Source organism: Sorex fumeus, unplaced genomic scaffold, assembly GCF_029834395.1.
Source record: "Sorex fumeus unplaced genomic scaffold, SorFum_2.1 ptg000026l, whole genome shotgun sequence".
NCBI lineage: Eukaryota > Metazoa > Chordata > Mammalia > Eulipotyphla > Soricidae > Sorex > Sorex fumeus.
Window position 1 is genome coordinate 4424830 of NW_026606083.1, and position 18141 is coordinate 4442970.

At 38.6% G+C, this 18141-nt stretch overlaps 1 protein-coding gene across 2 annotated transcripts in view; it reads right to left on the reverse strand.

Moving 5' to 3' along the window:
- LOC130024028 (E3 SUMO-protein ligase RanBP2-like) overlaps positions 1 to 18141 on the reverse strand; it is a 78387-nt gene that overhangs the window by 38492 nt on the left and 21754 nt on the right. For both annotated transcript variants that reach the window (XM_056114643.1, XM_056114642.1), the window contains exons 3-7: positions 16617 to 16728; positions 15304 to 15456; positions 10410 to 10640; positions 9493 to 9638; positions 6255 to 6447 (exon numbers count right to left, since the gene is read on the reverse strand). In XM_056114643.1, coding sequence (XP_055970618.1) covers positions 6255 to 6447; positions 9493 to 9638; positions 10410 to 10640; positions 15304 to 15456; positions 16617 to 16728 — 835 coding nt within the window. The remainder of the gene's footprint in view (positions 1 to 6254; positions 6448 to 9492; positions 9639 to 10409; positions 10641 to 15303; positions 15457 to 16616; positions 16729 to 18141) is intronic.

The following is an 18141-nucleotide window of genomic DNA, read 5'->3' on the forward strand; positions in this document are numbered from 1 at the left end:
AAGATAATGTATAAAACATGCCTAGGGAAATACTTCACAATTACTTTCTAAATCAAATGTATCTGATTTACATGTAGGAAAATAAAGAAGTTAGAAAATAACTTGTAATATACAGAATACCAGACAACCCTACTTTACACAGCCCTGAGAAGACTTAACTCTTCTTTACACAGCACTGGTAGAACTATATTTAGAAATATCATACTTTACATACATATTTTCTCCAAGAATTTGGATTATCTGAGATATCACTAAGATAAACACAACTAAGAAAGTATAAAAATTATAAGCCATATCCCATTAATTAGAAAAATATGGTATATACTTAGAATGTGAAGTGAATGGAAAAAATTATAGAAACATCCAGATAAAAAGTTTCTTAAAGGGGCCAGAGGAATAATACAGTGGGTAAGGTTCTTGTCTTGCACACAGCCAACCTAGATGTGATTCATATATCCCATAATGGTTGCGCAAACACCACCAGGAGTAATTCCTGAGTGCAGAGCCAGAAGTAAGCCCTGCACTGAGCACAGCTGAGTGTGGCCCAAAGAAGAAATAATAAAAAAAAAAAGAATTTTAAACATTTGGGGCCAGAGCCGTAGCATAGCAGGCAGGGCACTTGCCTTGCATACAGCCAACGCAGGTTCGATAACTTATGTTACTCCAAGACAGTCAGGAATGATCCCTGAGCATTACCAGGTGTGGTCCAAAAACAAAATCAAAAACAAAACATAAAAATAATAATTTTTTAGAAAATTTTTTAGAAAATTTACAAGAGGAAAAAAAAATGAACAGAAACTTTCTCAAAGAAAATATAAATGGCCTATGATCCCAGAGACTCAGAAACAAATCTCGAAACCCAGTGGCTTTTGGCAGAAATGAGTCCAGACCACACAGTACAGTAGATTACTGTTGCCGGGCCACCCCAGGGGGGAAAGAGTGTTGTCCCTCTGCCTGCTCCCCCTGGCGGCTCCGTGACAGTCATCCTCCAGAGGCCATTGGACAGTCAGGTTTGGGCCCACAGTGACGAGACATTTTGGGCCTCAAGGGATGGGGGTGGAGCCGGTCCTGTCCTCCCCACCCCAACAAGACCCCAAGTCATCGCCCACAAACGGCCTCTTTGGCTCTTGATCAAGCTGCTTAACGGCCATGATCCCAGAGACTCAAAAACAAATCTCAAAACCCAGTGGCTTTTGGCAGAAATGTGTCTGGACCACGTAGTAGGTTACTGTCGCCAGGCCACCTCAGGGGAAAGGGTGTTGTCCCTCCACCTGCTTCCCCCTGGCGGCTCAGTGGTCATCATCCGCCAGAGGCCATTGGACAGTCAGGTTTCGGCCCGCAGTGACAAGATGTGTGGGGCCTCACAGAATGGGGGTGGAGTCGGTCCTGTCCTCCCCACCCCAATGAGACCCCAAGTCATCACCCACGAACGGCCTCTCTGGCTCCTGATCAAGCTGCTTAATGGCCATGATCCCAGAGACTCAAGAGCAAATCTTGGAACCCAGCAGGTTTTGGCAGAAATTCCTTCAGATTTAAGTGTTAAAATTTCATGATTTCAAAATTGCACAGCCACTACTGCAGCCACGCGACATCATGTTATTCATAACCAGCAATAGAAAACAAATGGTCTACTGTTGCCTTTGCAACAGATCTGAGTGTTGGGGTAAAATCTCAAATAATAATGGTGGGTCTGGTGTCAAAATACTGAATGTGATCAAAGTAGAGAGAAAGTAATGTGGAAATCATCTGCCCCACGGGTAGGGGGAGGGTGGGATGGAGGTATACTAGGGTTGTTGGGGGTGGAGAATGGGCACTGGTGAAGGTACGAGTGTTTCATTGTATGACTGAGGTTTAGACCCAAAAGCTTTGTAACTGCTCTCACGGTGATTCAATAAATAAAATTATAAAAAATGAAAAAAAGAGTAAGGTGGAGTTCATGCACAATTCAATCAGCTAATCAGTGGCTGAATAAATAGCAGTACTCCTACATTAAAAAAGAAAATACAAATGGCCCAAAGGCACATGAAAAAATGCTCTATATCACTAATAATCAGGGAGATGCAAATCAAAACAATGATCAAGCACAAAAATTTGTAAGTCTACAACTGTACCTCATGGTGTTTCTCTAATAAAAATTAAAAACCAAAAAAACAATGAGATATTTCACACCACAGAGGCCTGTACACATCAAAAAAGAATAGCAACAACCAGTGCAGGCTCAGATACAAGGAGAAAGGGACTCATTCATTGCTGGTGAAAATGCTGACTTGTCCAGCCTCTCTGTGAAACAATATGGTTATTTCTCAAAATACTAGAAATCAAGCTTCCATATGACTCAGCAATACCATTCCTGAAAATACACCCTGGAGGCTCAAAAACAAATGCAGAAAAACCTTCTGCTCTTCTATGTTCATTGCAGTACTACTGATAATAGCCAGAATCTAGAAACAATCCAAGTGCCTCAGACAGATAAAAAAACTATGGTACCTTTACACAAAGGAATACTATACAGCCCTTAGGAAAAATGAAGTCATGAAATCTGCTTCTGCAAGGATGAATATGGAGTATCAAGCTGAGTGAAATGAGTTAGAGGGAGAGAGACAGACATATAATGGTGCAGTCATTTGCAGGATATAAAAAATAATATAGAGGGGGGAGGGAGAGGGAGAGGGAGAGAGAAAGAGAGAGAGAGAGAGAGAGAGAGAGAGAACACTGTTTGCCATAGAGATGGGCTGGGAGGGGATGGCAGGAGGAAAACTGGGGACACTGGTGGCGGGAAATGTACACTGGTGAAGGGACAGGTGTTGGAACATTATATGACTGAAACCCAATCATGAACAACTTTATGACTGTGCATCTCACAGTAATTCAATGGAAAAAAAAAGAAAAGCTCTGAGGGAAGAAATGGGATGGGAGAGGGAGGTGCACCAAGATATAGATGGCTTTCATCCCCCAAAAGCTCAACATACATTCTTCTCCAATGTGAGCAAGATATGAGTCAACAGGCTAGAAAAGAGAATTCATTTTTACTATAAAAACAAAGTTTAGAGGGGACAGAGATAGTACTGAGGCTAAGGCACTGTCCCTGCATGCAGCTGACCCAGATTTGATCTCCAGAATCCTATATGGTCCCCCGAGCACTGCCAAGAGTAATTTATGAGTATAAAGTCAGGAGAAACCCCTGAGCATCAGAGGTATGGCCCAAAACTAAATAAAAGTTTTGAGGTGAGGGTCACAGATATAAGCTCAAAGTAGTCAAGTACAAGCTGAAAATAAGAAAGCCTAAAATCCATCTCCATGTGATGGCTGTATGTGATGGCCATGGTGTTCTCTGTTAATAAACGCCAGAAAGATAGCTCAAAAGGTTGGAGCACATGATTTGCACAGAGGAGACAGGGTTCAACCCCAAGCATCGCGTGGTCTCCCAAATTAAATCATTATTGTTTATATTTTAATGTCTGAATTTAAAAGCTGACTACTGGGCCTCAGCGGTTTGGGCACTTGCCTTGCATACAGCCAACCAAGGTTAAATCCCTGGTATCCCACAGGGTTCCCTGAGCACCTCCAGGAATAATTTCTGAATGCAGAGCCAAGAGTAACCCCTCAGCATCATCAAGAGTGGCCCAAAACAAAAAAATTTTTTTAAAAATTGAATACTTTCCCACCCCACCGAGACCACGAGCCGTGGACCCAGAGCACACAAACCAATCTTGGAACTATGAGGCTTTTGGCAGAAATCCCACCAGACTTAATTAGTAAAATATCAGAAATCCAAAATCACGCAGCTATTATCATATGGTCTTCATAACCAGCAAGACAAAACAAATTATTTCACGATGCCTTTTCACCAGGTCTGATTGCTGGGGGGAAATTCCAAATAATAATGGTGCATCTTTTGCCGAAATAATGTAATCAAAGTAGAGAGAGAGGTAAGTGGAAGTCATCTGCCTCACAGGCAGGGGGAGGGGTGGGTTTGGGGTGTGTACTGGGGTTCTTGGTGATGAAAAATATGCACTGGTGAAGGAATGAGTGTTTGATCATTGTATGACCGAGACTTAAACCTGATAGCTTTGTAACTGTTCTCACGGTGATTCAATAATAACAGCGGCGTTGGTGGTATAGTGGCTAGCAATAATAAAAAAATAAAATAAATTAAATAAAAACTGACTGGCGAACAGAGAGATAAATGAAATAGTTGGTTCAGTAAAGGAGATAGCTCAAAGTGATAAAAATATAAGCTCACCATGCAGAAGAAGCTCCCACGTACAATCCCCTGAATCCAAACCCCAAGCACCACTGGGTATTTTGGGGGGGGGGGGGGAGGAGAAAAAGGATTAGAGCGTGTTCTTTTCAGGCTAGAACCTCAAGTTTGATTCCTGGCACCACGTAGTCCCCTCAAAAACCATTAGAAGCAACTCCTGAGCAATAAAAACCAGCCCAATATCAAAACATTAACAGTCAGCTAAAGACGATAAAAAGAGCTAACCAGGGGTTTGAGTAATAGTACAATGGGTAGGGAACCTGGCCTTGCACACAGCCAACCTAGATTCAATCCCCAGCACCCGAAGTAGACACCCGAGCCCACCAGAAGTGACTGCTGAGCGAAGAGCCAGTAAGGGCTGAGCACTATCAGGTGTGGCAAAAAAAAAAAAAAAATTCTCAGTGTATATACAAGCAAACTGTATTAACTTCACTAATTTTCGCTTATAGTTAGCTGTAGGTTGACTTTAGGTTGACCTTGAGACCACTCACTACTTTTGGACTAGTCTAACGGGCCAGCGCAATAGCATAGTGGGTAGGGCATTTGCCTTGCTTGAAGCCGATCTGAGTTCGATTCCTCTGCCCCTCTCAGAGAGCCCGGCAAGCTACTGAAATTCTGCCCACATGGTAAAGCCTGGCAAGCTCCTCGTGATGTATTCGATATGCCAAAAACAATAACAAGTCTCACAATGGAGATGTTACTTGTGCCTGCTCCAGAAAATTGATGAACAATGATGGGAGGACAGTGACAGTGAATTTTCATTAATACATTCCTAATAAACCTAAATGTTTATACGGAGCAAACAGGAACTTTAACACTGTGGCCTGAATGTCAAGTGTTTCTTAGAAAATCTAATAAGGAATCTTCTAAGAATAATTTTACAGTGAATTCTTTTTTCCTTTCTTTCATGCAAATTGATTACCACAGCTAATGATTTTTACATGACAGGACTAAGGCAAACTTAGTCTGACTATTTAACACACTATCTAACTTCTTTAAGAATTACTTCAAGTGCACTGAAAGCAGCATTGAAAGCAGGCCTAGAAATGTAGCTCGGCAACAGACAGAGCACTTGCCTTGCATGTGTGAACCCTGGGCACAACGAGGGAAGTGGAAAGTGAAGGGCAAAAACTGCAAAAGTGTTAGTAAAGAAGACAAACATTTCAGTGCTTATACACCTTAACCTGGGGTAGGGAATGTGGCTCACGTATGAACCCTGGGACTGTTTTTTTTTTTTTTAATTTTTATTAGTGAAACACCATGAGGTACAGTTGTAGACTTAGAAATTTTTGTGCCTGGGTTTCAGTTATACAATGATCCAGTACCCATCCCTCCACCAGTCCCCATTCTCCATCAGTTTTTTTTTTTTAATTTTTGTTAGTGAAACACCATGAGGTACAGTTGTAGATTTGCAAATTTTTGTGCTTGGGTTTCAATTGTACAATGATCAAACACCCATCCCTCCAAGAGTGCCCATTTTCCACCACCACAGGTCCCCTGGGACTGTTTAAAAAAAAAAAGGATAAGACCAACATTTTGTTTTTCTTCATTACATGTTTTGTTTCCAAAGAGATGAATCTGCTGTTATAGATCATATAAGTGTCTTAAATGTTAGATAAAGAAAGTTTTTTTTTCAATGAACTTGCTAAATCATATTCTTCTTTCATATGTAATTATGTCCCCTAAATTTACTTAGGACTTTTGCCCAAGTTACACTGTATCTTTTTTTAATCAAGTTTTGCCTATTTGAGATTATTTATCAGATTCGCAGAAATGGCAAAGAACATCAAACCCTCCAAGTGGTCTTCCAATAAATCATAGCAGCATGTCTGCCACCAAAGGAGCAAAGTATGTTACTTGTATCTATCAAACTATTCCAACTTTACTCATAAAAGTTTGTTCGCATTCTCATTATATCCAGGATTCATCTTTCACCGTGTGAATTACAAATTCAGTGAAACGTCATTTGCACCCAAAAATGGAAGAGGCTTACCTGAAATGCTAAGAGATAGCACAATGCAGCCAGCTCAGAGAGAGCTCGCCACTGCACATCACTATGCTGACCCATCTTCAAAAGCAGAGAACCAGCATGCATGTAGAAATGTCCTTTTATTTCTAAGAAAGTAGCTGAGAGTTCATCATTTCCACACACACAAGATTTCACAGAATGAAGAGCACTGTCAAAACTGTAGGAGTAAAATATTAAGCAGGAATTAAACCTTTTATTTTAAATGATCATTTCATTATTAAATTCAAAATGTAACAGAAGTTTGTTTCAGGCTTTATTTTTCATGTGCAAACTCTAATAATTATTCTTTAATAAATCATCAATCATCTACCCTTATCCTGTGCTTTCTGAACTTCAACTTTAAACCACAGAACTGTTTCTTCTCCCAAAATAGCTATTTCAAGAGGCAAAAGCAATAGTACAGAGGGTAAGGCACTAGCCTTGCACACTACTGAACCTGGGTTTGATCCCCTGTATCCTATATGGTCCTCTGAGCACTGCCAGGAATGATTCTTGATTGCAAAGCCAGATGTAATCCCTGAATACTGCCAGATGTGTCCCAAAAAATATTTTTTTTAAAAAAAGCTATTTCCAGTCTTCCAATTATAAAACAGAAACTAGTAAGATTGTTGATTACAGTGGATCATAGTAGTGAACCAGAATAAAACTGGAAACTAAAGTATTTTCTAGTTTTAACTGGATATTTAATTCAAAGTTAGCACTTTTCAAACTATAATCACCATCCTAAATTATAAGTAACTGGTAAAATATCTGGGTTATAGGTACTTTAGTTTCTCTTCTCACTATCTACATAGACACAAGTTAAATAAATTATATTTCTAATTGATTTGCAATCTTCGTACTAATTAGTATTTCTAAATCCTCAATGTTCTCACAATCTTCATTTTATGGAAAGAGAGTTCCAGGGGCAGGAGAGACAGCACAGTGGGTAAGGTGTTTGCCTTGCACACAAATGACTCAGGTACAATCCCTAGTATTTCATATGGTCCCTGAGCTCTACCATGAGTGATTTCTGAGTGCAGAGCCAAGGAATAATCCTGGAGCGTTGCCAGATGTGGTCCAACGCAAAAATAAGAGCTTTAAGAACCCTACAAATCACTGGTGGAGAGATAGGTATACAATCATTGTAACAACTGAAACCCAAGCACAAAAATTTGTAAGTTTACAATTGTACCTCATGGCGTTTCACTAATATATAAATAAAAAGTAACATTAATAAAAAAAAGAAGAAAAAACTACAAATTCCATTTAAAAAACCCATCAAGAGACTGAGGGGATACAATTATTTTTACAGTACTACGACAAAATTTTTTTGTTCTTGTACATATGACCAAAAATTTGAGTACAAAGGGAATACAACAGAAAATTTCTTAAATATTTTTTACAACAATCAAATTTCAAACTAACTTTTACACACTACTTTTACCCTACTATCCTGTCATAGAACACTAAAAACTTTAAGAAAATTATTTCTTCTTCCACACATCACATTACAAAGAACTTTACATTAGTCAAAGGAAAACACAAATACAGTCAAAGAAAGACAATTTAGTCAAAGGAAATGACAAATACAATTTTCAGACAAATACAGTCTAAACCAGTAGTTATAACAAAGATTAGAAAAAGATAAAACAAATTTATCTCTAAAAGCATACAATTTCTGTCTCAAGTGCTCAACTCCACCATTAATAGTTGTATAAATAGTTATAGACAACATATAACAAAAAGGCATGATTGTGTTTCAAAAAAAAGTTTAACAAATTAGGCACTACAACAAAAAACAAAAATTAGGCATCAGAGCAGGAGTACAGTAGGTTGGTCACTTGCTTTGCATATAGCCAACTGGAGTTTAATCTCCAGCATCCCAAGTAACCCCATGAGTGATCCCTGAATGCAATACAGAGCAAGGTGTAAGCCTTGCCTACTACCAGGTATGCACCACCTTCCACCCTCCCAGCAAAAAAAAAAAAAAAAAAATCAGACATCAAGTCATATTTCGTTAACAAGTTCTAATCAATCCCTGCTCTAAACAAACATCTTTATATTAGTCCAAGCAGTACTTTTGTTCAATGGAATTTCTTTTAATAAAGCAGAGATACTGGTTCTCAAAATCAAAATTTAGGAAAAATAAAATACTGTACTATATTTTAGGACCACTTTTGTTTGTTTTTGTACGCTGGAGCTCATACCCAAGGCCTCACACAGTAAAGGCAAGTGATCTCCTGCTTATCAACATCCAAGGCCCGACTGTGTGTGGGAGTGGGTGTGGGGATGTGGGTGTATGTGTCCGACTATACATAATTATATTATATATATACATACACTGGAGAGATATATGGGCTGGAGAGATAGCACAACGGGTACGGATAGCATACAGCCGACCCGGGTTCAATTCCTCTGTCCCTCTCGAAGAGCCCAGTAAGCTACTGAGAGTATCCCACCCGCATGGCAGAGCCTGGCAAGCTCCCCGTGGCATATTCGATATGCCAAAACAGTAACAAGTCTCACAATGGAGACGTTACTGGTGCCCGCTGGAGCAAATTGATGAACAATGGGAGGACAGTGCTACAGTGCTATGCACACATATACATACATATATACATGTATTTTGAAGGGGGAGGTTATCTGTTTGGGAGCCACACCCAACTGTGCTCAGTGCTTACTCCTGGCTCAGTGCTCAGAGAACCATCTACTATGCTAGAGATTGAACCCAGATCAGTCACGTACAAAAATGATAACCTACTGTACTATCTCTCCAGTTCCATATCACTTTATAAAGTACTGAAATAGAACTAAAGAGGTAATACTTGAGCATTTGACAAATATTTTCCTGACTTTCACTGACATGCATCATTTTGCATAATTCCAAATTATAAAAAATAGAACATTCCTTTACAAGCTTGACCTTAACAAAACATACCGAAACTTCACAATGAAGTATGAGAATAACTCAATTACGGGTGGAAGAACAGCCAGAGGTTAAAGTGCTTGCCGTACACACAGTTGATCCCAGTTCACTCCATGGTACCACATTTGTCCCGAGCACTGAACCAAGAGTAGTCCCTCAGCAGTGTCAGGTATGGCCCCAAAACAAAAACTAATTACTAATTTCCACCTCCCCCAAATGTAACAGTGCAAAATTCTTGAACCAATACAACGAATTACTACAGAAAAAATCTGTAATTTACTCTGAAGAACATACCTTTCCAATAATTCTCTACTTTCTTGCACATCTCTAGTAGAGAGCGTAAGAAACATAAGGTTAGCATAGGCTAGAAGTAAGTCTTTATTGGTTGCTCGCCAGTTACTTTTATCAGATTCCAAATACTGTGAAGAGTCTAGATATTCCTAAATTACAGAAAAAGAAATGTTATAGAATTGATCATTTTATGCCAACCATTTCCTTTGCCCACTCTGTTCTCTGTAAAACTCCTATAAAACTTTTATACTCATTATAAATTTAAATAGGGCTAGAGCAATAGCATAGCGGGTAGGGTATCTGCCTTGTATGCAGCGAACCTGGGTTCAATTCCTCTGCCCCTCTCAGAGAGCCCGGCAAGCTACCCAGAGTATCCCACCCACATGGCAGAGCCTGGCAAGCTCCCTGTGGTGTATTCAGTATGCCAAAAACAGTAACAACTAATCTCACAATGGAGACATTACTGGTGTCCCGCTTGAGCAAATTTATGAACAATGGGAGGACAGTGCTACAGTGCTATAAATTTAAATCATAATAATAAAAATTTCACTGACTAGTAAACTGATCCATACAACTAAGTTGGGGGAGGGGTTTAGGAAGGGGTACACTGGTGATGCAGTGTGGTGTTGGAATTATGTGCACAAGAAATCATCATTAATAGCACGGTAAACCACAAAATCAATTGCAATTTTTAATAAATTTAACAAGGCTGGGAAATTAATAAATTAAATAAAAATGAATTGAAAATCAATATTCAAAAAAGACTAATTATAAATTGAAATTATAGTAAAAATTTTATTTCTTAATTGTTACAACGAATGAAAGAAATTTAAATAGTAAAGAACACTGGTTAAACATAAAGAAATGTCTGGCAATTGTCAAGTGTCTGGAACTGTAGAAATTCAATAGTTTTTACTTACTTTGAGAGTCTTCACAACGCATGAATTCCACTCTAAACTTGAACGCAAAGCTGTGCTTCTCTCTGCCTCATGGCAGTGAGCCACAGCGTCCTTCAGTCTCCTATTTGAGCGATACAGCTCTACTAGACGAATGTTGACATGGACATCATCAGGTCTTGCATAAAGTTCTGATTGAATCAAGTCAAAAAGTTTATTCCATCCATCTTCACCTTTACAATCTAAAAGCTGTTCCTATTAAAAAAAAAAGATTAATTTAGAAAGATATCCGAACACTTTTCAAATAGATTATGGCTTCTATATATACCATTCCACTGTCTCAAATCTTAGTAAATTAGATACCTTATCAGTGCCCCCCCTTACACACCCCTTTTTCAGAATTGGTTCCTATCTAGAGACTAAATCTGAAGAAATATATTTGAAGAAACATCTGGGCAACGTAGTTGCAATGTAACTCTTGGATCACTCAGCAGATTCTGATAAGTAAGACTACTGGCCATAGTCCTGTATATCACCATTACTAAAGGAAAGGTTTCCCCAGGCATCCTCTTATCAGTGTCCTTAACCTCAAAACCACACTTGAACCTAGCTAAATCTGATTCCAGTTCCCACTACATTCACGATTTGCAGCTCTGACTGGTTCCACTATCATTTCAAAAGTCTTCATCTGCTAATCTTAACTGAATATAGAGAATCATCTTGAGATAGTACACATCACTACCTGTCCTGGTGCCTTTTCTTCCACTAAACAACACTGATTAATTTCTATCCTACACACTGCTCTCAACATCACGCACAAATCCTATCACCCCAGAGTCACACACTGACAGCTCTGTTTCCTAAAGGACATGCTATTCACATCAGTTTTCATCTTCAACAAATATGACAGACATTAATGACTGACAGATGTACAGGTTATCCAAGAGCCTAGCTCCTCAGCATTCATACACACTCCAGTGTCAGTCATTCAGTTTTCAAACCCTGTACTTTGGTCGTCCCACTCATACAATACAGGCCATTTTATCAAGCCCAGGAACTGCCTCTGGCGCCATGATAAGCTCATGAACGGCCATGACCCAGAGATACACAAGTAAATCTCAGATGAGACCAACAAGCTACAGACATGCCTCTAAGACCCCAAAGTCACCATCCAGTTAAAAATTGAACTCCAGCTATATCACCTAATTTAAAATTTTAGAATTCCTGGAGCACCTCATATTCTACGCCACTGATGTACCAAGAGTAGTAGACCACACTGGATGGGGTTTAAAGCAAAAGGCAACCAATCTCGATCAAATAAAATATTAGCACACAAGGCCCAACCTGTAACAACATGTTAGTAATCTCTTATACAAACAAGAGCTTAACGTCTCCAGGGTAAGATACAACAATCTTCACACACTTTCCTCTAAGGAAACTTTTTGGAATCATATTTAGTGGATTTAGTGGGTTATTAGTGGATTTGTATTATACATGCCAATATAAAATAAATTATTTAGGATCAGCCTTTGGAACAGGCTTGTACTATGGCAGAAAAATTCAAAATAATGGTGGCGATCAACCTTATAAAAATAAAAATATTTAAATTTAAAATACAGAAACTAAATTAAATTTTTAAATTTTTTTTTTTTTGCTTTTTTTTGGGGGGGTCACACTCGGCGATGCACAGGCATTACTCCTGGCTCTGCACTCAGGTCCTGGCGGTGCTCAGGGGACCATATGGGATACTGGGAATCGAACCCAGGTTGGCCACGTGCAAGGCAAACGAACGCCCTACCCACTGTGCTATCTCTCCAGCCCCTAAATAAAATTTTTTAAAAACATTTTACTCTTCTATTTCAACAGGTTCTCCACAGTCGTAGTGTCTTGAAAATCTGCCTATACCACATGAAAAATTCCCTTCAATAAAATGATAACACCAAATACATTCATAGAAGTTATCATAAAATACCTTCTCTGTCAAGCAAAAAATACCCTAATATCTAATACCCACAATTACGGCTTTCTTCTATGTTCCTCTTCTAGCCAGAGCTCAAAGGGCTGGAGTGTATGCTTTGCCAGGAGGGACTCCTACCACTGAGAAGGAAGTAGCTCCTAAACAACATTAAATATGGCTCAATCCAAAAGAAAAATGGAAAAAAAATCCATATGCTTTTACTTGGACCTATCTAATAACAACTGAACAAGTAGATACAAGATCACCTGAAAAGTTGAAAAACTCAAAATCATAACTGCTTCCATTCATAATCCCAAATCTCAAAGTGAAGTTGAGAACAAAATGCTATTTTAATTCTTATCATTTCTCCATTCCTTCACTTCATTTTTCTTTCCTCAAATTTCCCTGAGATTTTCTTCAACTCTTACATTTCGAACTTACAGCAAGCCATCCTTCACTAAGAAAACTAAAATTGACATATATAAATTGCACTTTACCTAATTTTCTTGTACTATCTTCTCCCTGCTCTCTCCAACTAACAATGAATAAGCTCTGGATTTCACTCACCTTTCTCAATCAACCATTTCTCTCCTTCTAAATCATTTCTATAGTTTATTTTGAATCTTAAAAAAAAAAAGCCCCAAAACAAAAGAACATAGGTGAGTATAACACTATGGTAGATGTGGCAGAGCACGTGCCTAGCATGTGTGAGTTTATCCCTAGCACATGAAAGAAAAAAAAAATGGAAAGACTGGAACAAATTATACATAAAAGAAGGCAGGTCACTGAGCCAGTTAAAGGAGGTAAGGAGCTTGCCTTGGTTATAGTCAAACCAGTTCAATCCCTGCCACCACATACGGTCGTTTGAGCAGAGCCAGGAGTGAGCCCTAAGCACAAAGCCCAGACAGGAGTGATGTCTGATAGTGGTGTGATGGGGCTGAGATCTAATGTTGGGTAAACTATACACATGGAATTTGATCATGGCTGATTGTAAAGCTGGGCTCTATGAATAACTTTGTAAATTACAGTACCTCAAATAAAAATTTTGAAAAAAAAAAAGTACAAGGGACTGAAGAGCTAGAACAGCAGGTAGGGCATTTGCCTTCCATAAGGCCGACCTGGGTTCAATTTCTAGCATCTAAAATGGTTTCCCAAGCAGCATTTAGAGTTAATTCTTGAGCCAGGAGTAACCCCTGAAACAGATGTATCTCCAAAACAAACAAAAAATGCCCCCACAAAAAAAAAACACATTGCAAAAAACTGAGAAAGAACAGGATGGAAAGAGTAAAAATGTGGAAAAAGGCAAAAACTGAAGAACCTGAAGAAAGAAGTACTGGACCAATGTGCAGTAGTTGGGAAGGTAGAATATTTCCTGAAGTGAAAAGGATATGCAAAAGATGTTTATGTGCAAAAAAAGTTTAATGTAATCTAAAATCTTCACATACATGTACAGATACACATATATCCATATAAAACTGGAATTTGGTTTTGATTTACTAGTGTAAATAACTGCATTACATTCGTAGCATTGTGGGGCTGGAGCAGGTAGGGCTCTTGCCTTGCCTTGCCTTGCACATGGCCTACCCAGGTTCAACCCCCAGCAGCTCGTAAGGTTCCCCAAGCCCAACAGAAATGAGCAGTGGTAGGTATGGGTTGTATCCCTATCATGGCAAAAGCAAACAAATACAATCACCCTCTATAAGAAACGCATAGTAAGGGGAGTGCTGGAAATAATACCAACAAAGACTGCCTCCAGAAGCAACCCATAGTAAAAAAAACTGAGAAAGGCTGCCTCCGGAAGCATCCCAAAGCAATAAGCTATATTCCAGTCAGTACACAGCTATCATCGCTGGTTAATACATGAGCGACATTTAATCATTTTTAGTAAGCATAACATAATTTGAAAATGGCCTTTTTTTAGCCTTTGCTTGAAAACCTCCTACCCCATGACACAATTCTTTCCATTTTTACAGAATGCTTATTTTTAAACTTAACAACCCTAAAATGTCATTCTATGGGTAATTTTCACTCAATGGAGAGAAGTAATTTATCTAAGACTGAGCTAGTTTAACTGTTAGCTCAGTCAAAGATACGTCAACAGGATAGAGTGCATCCTTTGCATGCCAAGAGGCCCAGCTTCCAGTCCCAGCACTACATGGTCACAAGCATTGCCAGGGTTGACTCTCAAACAGTGAGCTCAGAGTGGCTCTGACCATGCCTAATGTGGCCAAACACATACATAAGATAATAGCTCCAGTTTCCAGTTATAAATCTGTGAAATGACAAAAGTATTCTGTACAGACATTCTGTACAAACATGCTGGATAGCATTTATAAAGCATAATCATCATCATCATCATCAACATCATCATCATCTGACCAGAAATGGTTTAGAATTTGAAAAAAATTTTGGCATCCCCCTACCCTTTGTTTTTCCAAATTACCAGAAGTCACAAATGTGGTTGTGGTGCTAGATCACTTGCTTATAATTCCAAGGACCACACTAACAGAGCTAAGGATTACTTTCAGGGTCGCACAGAGCTCTACATTTGAACAAATACAGATAAAAGCCATTATTTTTTATGTAAATATAACTGACATATAAAACTGTATTCGTTAAGTATACACCATGTTTGGTTTATACTGTGAAATAAAATTTAGTTAAAATCTAGCAACTCATAGTTACAAATTAATTTTTCCTGCATAATTATTTTTAAGACTTATTCTCTTAGCAGTTTTCAAATAAACCACACATCTCTTTAACTATAGTCACCATGCTTTACACTTTATCTCCAGAACTTACAACCTAGTTAATAACTTTTGACCTCATTGACCCATTTCCTTCTTTAGCTCCTCCCTTGACCATATACTGGTTTAGTTTGATCCTTAAAAAAGAAATTAAACTACCGAGTATTTAAAAACTGCTTAGATTCACTAAATATTTTATGTTCAGTTTTTTTACCTTCAGTTTATAAACTGCAGTACTTCCAGGGAAAAGTTTAGCTGCTCTTTCAACCCAGTATTTTGCTCTGCCATCGGCAACATCATTTTTACAAAGCAATTCTGCAATCTTCAGCACAAGATCTTTCTGAGTTGGATTTAATTCCACTGAACGCTATTACCAGAAAAGAAAATAATTAGTATGATTCCCAAAGCAGAATTAATCATAACACATAAACTATAAATTTATCACTGCCCCCATCCAACACACTCCTAAAATTACATGTTATCTTGAAGTTATTAAAATAAGGGGTCTACAAATGTTGGCCACTCAATACCTCTATTGCAAACCACAACACCCATAAGGATAGAGATAGAACAAAAGGGAATGCCCTGCCACAGAGGCAGGGTGGGGGGGGCGGGGGCATGAAGTGGGGGTGATGGGAGGGACACCGGGATCATTGGTGGTGGAGAACGGGCACTGGTGAATGGATGGGTACTTGATCATTGTATGACTGAAACGTAAGCACCAAAGTTTTTAAGTCTGTAACTGTACCCCACGGTGATTCATTAAAGAAATCAAAAAGCAAAAAATAATAATAATAATAGTAATAAAATGAGGGGGTCTAAGAAATAGCTCAATGGGCTAAGCTGATTCTTTGCATGCTTGTCCCAGCTTGATGCCCTAGATATATGGTTCCCCAACCACTACCACTGGGAGTAACTGAAGAACACAGAGCCTGGAGTAACTCTTGAGCACTGCCAGAAGTTATCCCAGAGCGCAGAACCAGGAGTAAGCCCTCATCACTGCCAGATTTGGCCCAAACACAAGAAAGAAGAAACTGTGATATATATATACACAATGGAATGCTGTAAGATGAAACATATAATTTGCTGCCGTGTGGAAGAAACTAGAGGGTGTCACACTGAGTAAAGTCAGTCAGAAGTAGAGGGACAAATACAGAACAATTTACCTCACACGTGGGATAGAAATACAGTAAGAAATAAACAATCAATGACAACAAAAAGGAAGACCTGGCCCATACAACTGAGTCTAGGTATAATGGGACCACAGAACATTGGTAGAAGGACACAAACACTAGTGGTGAGTATGGTATTGAAACACGAAACTGTCAGCAGTATTGTGAAGCATAGTGCCTAAATAAAACTTGAAAAAAATTAATTTAGCATATTTAAGGGCAAATAAAATACTATGCCAAGCTGTCGCTCAACAGTAGTGTGACAAAAAAATGATGATATCGCAATTACTTACTATATTATTACTTTGAGGACCACTTATGTTCGTGCAAGAGCTATTCCTTTTACACAGCTTACCTTATAACATTCGACAGCTTTTTCTATGTTTTCCTCTGCTTCATAAAGAAGACCGAGAAATCTGTGGGCTTTGGGATCCCTTTCTTGCACATTAATATATGTAGATATGTACCTATTCAAAAATAGGACCAAAAAATCTTTAAATTATCACATTTAGATATATAGAAATGCTAACAGAAAGCCATTGTTTTTAAACAAAATAACCACCAAGATCATTCATATTGTCAGGCTAATTATTAGTTATCATTATTTAAACTAGATAATGCCAGTATCTACAGAATGAAAGGTGTAATAAATACTTACTACTCAGTAATACATACAAAATTGACAACACTACACCATTAAACAATCCATTAATATCTTTCCAGGGCTGCACTCAGAGGTAAACACATAAATTGCTGCTCCTTCTTGATTGTATTTTGGAAAAGCAATAAATAATTTTGCACAGGAATCATAAACTACATTATAATATTTTCCATTGTCTTTTGGTCCACACCCAGCAGTGATCAGGGCTTACTTAAGATTCATCCAGTTAGGGTGCTGGTAATAGAACCCAGGTCAGCTGCGTGCAAGTACAACTATTTCTGAATTTAACATAAAGATATTTAATAATAAAGAGAGACAATTTCCCAAGTATCAATTTCTTAAATGTCATACATTCGTTTTTTAAGCAACTGATCACTGGGCAGAAAGTTGTGTCTTGTGTAAAGGCTATTTTTAAATTTTAAAAATCACAATTTTGCCCAGTGATCAGTTTGATTTTGTATTCACTGCAATTTTCCAGTCAATTAAAGTATCAGGTACTGAATTAGAAAGAAATTAAGATGTATGCATGCTCTCTTTAATTCTAATATAGTCTAATATATTCTAAATATATTCTAAAAAGTGAGCCAAAAAGTTTCTTGCCCTAAGAATAAAAAAGCAGCAGGCATAGAAAGACACTCATTCCAGACACAATAACAATGAAATTTAGGCAAGTCCTAACATTCATTCAAGAGATGAATTTTTAAATACTATAGGGCTGGAGCGATAGCACAGCGGGTAGGGCGTCTGCCTTGCACGCAGCCAACATGGCCGACCCGAGTTCGATTCCTCCGCCCCTCTCGGAGAGCCCGGCAAGCTACCGAGAGTATTGGATATGCCAGACACAGTAACAACAAAGTCTCCAATGGAGACGTTACTGGGCCCGCTCGAGCAAATCGATGATCAACGGGAGGGCCTTTACTTTACTTTACTTTACTAGTACAAAGACTTGCTTTAAAAAAAAATAAAATACAAACAGAAACGTATCTTTATCCATTTTATAGAACATGAAGTAAAGGCACTGACTTCAGAAATTCAAAACTAGGGCTGGAGAAGGCTTCCTTGCATGTAGCTGACCTGGGTTCAATAGCCAGCCCCAAATATGACATCGTTGAGCACCACCAAGGAATACTGAGTACAGAGCCAAGAATAAGCCCTGAACACCTCTGGGTAAGCCCCCTCCTCAAAAAAGGAAGGAAGGGGAAGATTGGGGAAGATTGGG